The following is a 7,411-nucleotide window of genomic DNA, read 5'->3' as shown; positions in this document are numbered from 1 at the left end:
TGAGAAGAAGGAACTTTTAGCTCCTTTTTCTTTTGTCATAAAGCTTATTGAGCGGCTGGTGCTCTGTCATACTAGGTTAAGCCTCTACCTGCAGCACCAGTATCCCAGATGGGCACTGGTTCAAGTCCCAGCTGCTTCACTTCCAAACCAACTCTCTGCTAATGTGCCTGGGAAGGCAGTGGAGAATAGCCCAAGTGCTTAGGCTCCTGCACCTGCGTGGGAGACCCAGAGGAGGCTCCTCCGGGCTTCTGGCTTTGGTTTGGCCCAGCTCCAACTATTGCTGCCATTTGGGGAGTGAACCAGCGGAGGGAGGACCTCTCTCTCTTGCTGTCTCTCCATCTCTTTCTCTGTAACTCTGCCTTTCAAATAAATCTTAAAAAAAAAAAAAAGGAACTCATTGACATTTTTCCTGAATGTGAAAATGCTTCATGTCTATTACAGAGAATTTGGAAAGCATAGAAAAGTGCAAGGAAGAAAATAAAAAGCCAATATAATTCCACACCCAGTGGAAACTGCTAAAGAAATTGTGGCTTTCCTCCCAATCTTATCCTACTGCATATTTCAACCTCAGATACACACAATTTTGAATCCTACTTTTTACATTTAATGTTTCCTAAGTATTTTCCCATATCAATAAAAATTCTTCACAAGCACCATTTGCAGTGTCCACACAAAATTCCACATACGGACGCATAGAAACACTTTCAACTATTCCAGTAAACAGTGGACATTTAGGGCTACACAGCTATTTCACCATCATAAATAATGCTTCCACAAGTATCTTTGTAGCACAAGCCCTGTTTCCTTAGGGTAATTTCTTAAAGGTAAACTGCTGTTCTAAGCTCCCTACTGAATGCAAAATGTGTAACAGGGAGACTGTCCCAACCCCCACTCCCACCAGTGACAAGTGAGAGACAGCCGGTCTTTTCAAATCTGGAAAACAAATATTATCTTTAAAAAAATGTTTTTGGCTAATTTGATAGACAACAAACAGCATTTCATTGTTCTTTTAATTACTGGTTTCCTTCCAGCAGATATACCTAAAAGGATCTACAAGGAGTCTTCAGATAAACAAAGGAGCTTTCTTTTGTCTGCCAACAATCAACAAATATTTATTATGCAACTAATTTTCTTCCAAATGTCTCTCTTGTGGAGCAGGTTTAAGGGAGTCCGCCCCTCAGGTTTTAGCCATTGTGAAGAAAGGAGTTTTGAAGTCCAAATGCAGCTAACACTCAGGATAAAACCGACTTGTGAACAGCAAATCATGCAACCGTGCTGAAATTCGAGTCCATGTATGCAAATATGAAAATCCTGGGGTTGTAGTAATGATTTGGTAAAATAACAGCACTCTTCAAAGTTTCTGGAAAATTCTACATAATGCGATACCACGAGAAGTCTCATCTAGACAGGAGTGTGTGTCCTAATGCGGCGGTCTCTGAGCTTACCACTTTCAGCTTTCCCGTTGGGGTCCAAGTGCTGACTCTACCGAGGACCGACCCCGACAAATAGGAAAGAGGAAAACCACGCTGCTCTCAGCCTGCGCGCTACCTCTGGAACACCCCAGGCTGCAAGCTTTTATCTTTAGATAAGGAAGGAGGTAGTGTTTATGGTCCAGTCTGGGCAATCCCTCTCCTAAGGACCCACCCCGGGTGGAGGGCGTCTGTTGTCTGGGTCGGCGCAACCGTGGCTCGCGCCGCCCGACGCTCCCACCTCGGTCTCAGTTGTCGCTCCTGCGGCCTCCCGCCTGCGGTCGCGTACTTTCTCGGCTCCGCCCCACCCAGGCACGGCGCCGGCGGCAAGTGGCGCGGGGCTGGAAGGCACTGTCTGGGCGCCCACCGCAAACCCCATCCCGTCTGCGAGTGCTTTAACCGTCCAGTTCCTACCCCTGCCCCGTCCAGCTCTGCAGCCCAAATTGTCATCTGTGCCCACGCTTGTCCCCAGCGCAGAAGACGTCAGAACTGAGGGTCTGGGGCCGGAGCGGGGGAGGAGGGGAACGCTTCAAGCCGACTTTTGCTGTTTAAACCGTTTCTGCTGTTTCCTGGGCGTGCGGGCGCCTGGCCCGCGGCTGGATCTCCAGAGCCTGCAACAGTGCGCGGCTCGCAGGCGGACCTCGATAGGTATCAGCTGACCAAATGCACCTCTGTCGTGAAAACTCACAGAGCGGTATGGGGATAACGAGTGATTCAGTACAAGTTCAAAATGCCGTAGACGCCACATTTCTCTTCTAAGAAAGCACCCTTTCATAATTTTTAAAGCACCATTCATGCAACTGGGAGCCACCACTGGGATCTTCCTGCAGGAATACGCATCTTCTTCCCCATCACAGTCTCCGTAATTATGCCAGCCCCTAGCTTCCCCGGTGTTATTATTGCGAACGGGCACAGAGAGCTGTGCTCCGACGGAGGGAGCCTGCCTCACCTTCTGAGCGGACTCTTAACTGCTCAAAAAGCGGGGAGTGGAGTCAGGTGCTTGGCCCCCCTTCCAACATTGCCGCCTACTGGTTGGGTCACTCCCGCAAGTCCCCTCCCCGCCCTGCGCATCGGGGGTCTCCAAGTGTTAAGTTAGCATTTCCAGGTGTGAAAATCCATCCACGTGAGTAAGGATGGATGCGCCACTCCGGGACGCGTCCCAGCCAAAAGCCTCCCGCCTCGCTCCAGGGACATCATGCTTTCCCCAAGTTCGAGAATGCCCCCGCGATGGCCCACCGGGCGCGGGGACCAGGACGCGATCAACCCCCTAAGAGCCTTCTGTAGGCGGCTACCGAAGGAGGCACGCTGCCCCCGAGCCCTTGCGCGCTCCTCGCGGTGGCCCGCGCTTCTCCCACCCCGCCTTTCCCCTCCCCTCCCGGCCCCGCCCGCCCGCCCACCCGCTCTGCGCATGCGCTGCCCTGGGAGCGTGTTTTTATAAAAGTCCAGCTTCGGTCAGAAACTTCAGTTGTTGGCTGCGGCAGCAGGTAGCAAAGTGTCCTCGAGGACTTGGTTGCTCCGGTAGCCACCGCGGCTGGAGAGCGAGCAGTCACCATGGAAGGGATCAGTGTAAGTCCAGTTTCAACCTGTTTTGTCCTAAAGGTGCACACGCTTGAACTTAGAGCGCAGCCACTTTCTGAGCGGGCAGAAGAGCCCAGAACGTTGGAAGTGCCAGTGCACGGGCAGTTTTCGTGATTATAGGCAGGTGGGGGTAGGACTTGGGATCTTCTCTGTAAGCAGAGAAAAGCTTGGAAACGGAGTGTTGGGTGGCTGCGTGTGTTCCATTCTAACCCTTGAGTCTAGGGGCGCGCGCCGGTTTTCGGGCTGTTTGCAAACATCGCAACATTCTGTGCACAAGTGCACCGAAGTAGCGCGCGCGGCGCCAGCGCTCAGACCCTCGGTCTCTTCTTGAGAGCAAGGTTTTCTCGGAGCAAGTTAGGTTATCTGATTTTGGAGGTGGAGGGGATCGCTCCTGGGCTGAGTAACCCAGATGAGATTGCCTTCTTGGTTAACTTCGGGTAAAGGATCAGGTGGACCGTTCTTGCCGTTGGGCACTTGTTTGCTAAACTCTTGGCCACCCGTGGAGCTGTGCCAGTGCCCGGGCTCGGTGGGCAGAGGGCGGGAAAGAAAGGCGGCCCTTCCGCGCCAATTGCCTGAGCGGTCTGAGTGGTGGCAGCAGCTGGGAGGCGGCCGGTTGTCGCCCGAGCGCCTTGGGACCGAGGGGCAGACCTAGCGGGCGTCAGAGGCGCATAGCCCTTTCTGGCTGCGAATGGGCCCCGAGGTTTAGGGATCGTGCAGAGCCCAAAGGGTTGTATAGGCGACACCGTGCAGCCGCTAACGGCGAAGGCGAAGCGTTGCGCGGCTGGGTCTTGGCGCGGGAGGGTGTCGGGTCCGCACCTGGGCTGCCCGGCCGCCGCGGCGGAGACAAGCAGGTGCAAGTGGAGAGACCGTTTGGCTCTCGCCGAGCCCAATTGCGGCGTTTAACCGTCGGTGGTTTCCTGAAGCCTTTTGAAACCGGCTCTCTACGGACGCTTTTCGTTTCCTTTCGCGGCGCGCAATTCAAAGGCGCTCGCCGCGGAGCCGCCCAGTCTCTCCAGCACCCTGCGGAACAAGCCCGGCGGGCAGCCGGGGAGAGCCCCTGGGACCAGTGCCCACCAGCAGTGGGCATGGTAGGCGGCCGCGGCCTCCCAGCGCTGGGGCGACCAGGTCCCCGGCGTGCCCGCCGCCAGGAGGCTTCCAGCTGCCCACCTCGGAGCCTATTTACACTGGATCCGTGGCGGGGTTGGGAAGCCAGGCGGGAGAGTGAGGAAATGAAACTTGGGGCAGGACCACGGGGTGCGGACCCCGTGACTTTCCCCACCCAGGAAAATGCCGCGCTCCCTAACCTCCCGAACCCGCCAAATGATAAACAGGAGCCTGGCAAAAGACCCACGCCCGCGATGAGTGCCCTCTTGGGTTAGGGGGTGCCGTCTGCTGGTCTGACGCGAGCCCTCAGTACCCCAAGCTCCAAAGGGCCTTCGCTTTAAGCCCGCGTTCTCTTATCCCACTGTGAGTTGCTGGAAGCATTGGGTTGGGTTTGGACAGGCGTGGGAAAAACGTTTTGTGCCTTTGGAGAGAGAGTCTTTGGGACACCCCAGGGCTTCTCCCTCCACTCTTTCTTGTCCTAGCGAATCTTCCAAAAAGTTAATCCCAGCTCCTCCCCCACCCAACGCTAGATTCCACCCCTACACCACCCAGACACCCACGCCGCCGCCGGGGAGTGGCCTCTTTGTGTTTGTAGGTTTTTTTTTTCTCCCCCTCCTAAGGTTGTATTCCTCCCTCTAGTGGGCGGGGCAGAAGAGTTAGCCAAGATGTGACTTTGAAACCCTCAGAATCTCAGTGCCCTTTTGTTCTTAACAAAGAATCTTGTAATTGGTTCCAGTAAAGAGGGATATAATGAAGTGACTCTGGGGAAAGATGGGAAAGAGGGGCTGCAGGATTCTACGATAATTCTCTTGTACCCTTGCCCCAGGACTTCAGAATTGCCTGCAGAAAGCTAGCCTGCCGCGAGTGTTATGCCTTCTTGTTTAAGACGTAAACGTTCTCCACAGCTTGAGCATGGTGAACAATTGCTGAACATGGAGATGAACGTGCCTTCCTTTGCCTCTCTTGCAGATTTACACTTCAGACAACTACACGGAGGAATTGGGCTCAGGGGACTATGACTCCATGAAGGAGCCCTGCTTCCGGGAAGAAAACGCCCATTTCAACCGCATCTTCCTGCCCACCATCTACTCCATCATCTTCTTGACTGGCATAGTGGGCAATGGGCTGGTCATCTTGGTCATGGGTTACCAGAAGAAGCTGAGAAGCATGACGGACAAGTACAGGCTGCACCTGTCGGTGGCCGATCTCCTGTTTGTCATCACGCTTCCCTTCTGGGCAGTGGATGCTGTGGCGAATTGGTACTTCGGGAAGTTCCTGTGCAAAGCTGTCCATGTCATCTACACAGTCAACCTCTATAGCAGTGTCCTCATCCTGGCCTTCATCAGTCTGGATCGGTACCTGGCCATCGTCCATGCCACTAACAGTCAGAGGCCAAGGAAGCTATTGGCTGAGAAGGTGGTCTACGTCGGTGTCTGGATTCCTGCTCTCCTGCTGACTATTCCCGATTTCATCTTTGCCAATGTCAGAGAGGCAGAGGGGAGGTACATCTGTGACCGCTTCTACCCCAGTGACCTGTGGGTGGTTGTGTTCCAGTTTCAGCACATCATGGTTGGCCTTATCCTGCCGGGTATCGTCATCCTGTCCTGCTATTGCATAATCATCTCCAAGCTGTCACACTCCAAGGGCCACCAGAAACGCAAGGCCCTCAAGACCACCGTCATCCTCATCCTGGCCTTCTTCGCCTGCTGGCTGCCCTATTACATTGGGATCAGCATCGACTCCTTCATCCTCCTGGAAGTCATCAAGCAAGGATGTGAGTTTGAGAACACTGTGCACAAATGGATTTCTATCACCGAGGCCCTAGCCTTTTTCCACTGTTGTCTCAATCCCATCCTGTATGCCTTCCTCGGGGCCAAATTTAAAACCTCTGCTCAGCACGCACTCACCTCTGTGAGCAGAGGGTCCAGCCTCAAGATTCTCTCCAAAGGAAAGCGGGGTGGACATTCTTCTGTTTCAACCGAGTCCGAATCTTCAAGTTTTCACTCCAGCTAACGCTGATGGGAAAGACTTTTTTTATACATATACATATATATATATATATAAAGAACTTTTTTTTAAGTTACACATTTTTCAAATATAAAAGACTGACCAACATTGTACAGTTTTTATTGCCTGTTGGACTTTTGTCTTGTGTTTCTTTAGTTTTTGTGAGGTTTAATTGACTTATTTATATAAATATTTTGTTTCATGTTGATGAGCATCTAGGCAGGACCTGTGGCCAAGTTCTTAGTTGCTGTGTGTCTGGTTGTAGGACCGTAGAAAAGGAACTGAACATTCCAGAGTGTGTAGTGAATCACGTAAAGCTAGAAATGATCCTCAGCTGTTTGTGCATAAATAATCTCTCCATTCCTGTGGAACATCTTTTTTTTTCTTCTTTCTATTCTTAAGTTGTTTGGTTACACTATGTGATTTCTCTGTAGAAGATGGCACTTATAACCAAAGCCTGAAGTGGTCTAGAAATGCTGGTTTTTCAGTTTTCAGGAGTGGGTTGATTTCAGCACATGCAATGTACAGACTTGTATTAAGTTGTTAATAAAAGGATGTGATAAAATTGCCTAGTGTTATGCTCTGATTTCTGTTGACATTCCTTTGGTTGGCAGTAGACACACATAATAACAGACAATGCTTATGAAGTGACAAAAGCATTTGGTTAACAGCAGAGCTGATATTTAAGACCATGTGACATGACTAAAGCTTTAACTGCTTCCACCCCAGGTGGAAGTTCAGGAATGCCCACCCAGCACCATTTTCTATGAAAGAACTTCCAGAAGAACAAGTAGACATAGGAAGAAAACGCATGCAACTGTGTTTGGATCTTACTGCTGCTGTCCCCTTGGTGTGTGATCTGCATGGGTGTCATGGCTGGCACTGTGTGCTTTTCTCATCTAAGTCCTCCGTAGATACCATCACTCCCCTTCCACAGATGAGGGCACTGAGTGAGCTTCAGAGAGCTTCTGTAACTTGCACTTTCAACGGGCAGGTACAAGAGTGGATTCCATTTATCATTCCACCTTTTGCTCTTAACCCTTACCCACTGTTATCCCCCAGAACACCTGGTCATGAGTCAACTGAAGTGTTTAAAAAAAAAAAAAAAAAGCCAAAAGTGAATGTTTTCTTCATAAAATTAACCATGCCCAAAATACCCTTCTGTGATATCTTTTATGCAAATCTCAACACTTGTTCTCAAGTCTATTGCAACACTCAGCACCACCTTGGGGGTTCAGCTGAACAGCTAGAAG

The 7,411-nt window shown here is 51.3% G+C and overlaps 1 protein-coding gene across 1 annotated transcript; it reads left to right on the top strand.

The window, feature by feature from the left end:
* The first annotated feature begins 2,946 nt into the window (after window positions 1-2,946).
* On the top strand, window positions 2,947-6,664 carry CXCR4 (C-X-C motif chemokine receptor 4). Its single transcript, XM_062199346.1, has 2 exons — window positions 2,947-3,035; window positions 5,121-6,664. The coding sequence occupies exons 1-2, from the start codon at window positions 3,021-3,023 to the stop codon at window positions 6,162-6,164; spliced, it is 1,059 nt and encodes a 352-aa protein (XP_062055330.1). The 5' UTR covers window positions 2,947-3,020; the 3' UTR covers window positions 6,165-6,664.
* Window positions 6,665-7,411: the final 747 nt, after the last annotated feature.

Source organism: Lepus europaeus, chromosome 1 (genome assembly GCF_033115175.1).
Source record: "Lepus europaeus isolate LE1 chromosome 1, mLepTim1.pri, whole genome shotgun sequence".
Taxonomy (NCBI): domain Eukaryota; kingdom Metazoa; phylum Chordata; class Mammalia; order Lagomorpha; family Leporidae; genus Lepus; species Lepus europaeus.
The sequence above is the reverse complement of the archived record's forward strand: the minus strand, read 5'-3'. Positions and strand labels throughout refer to the sequence as shown.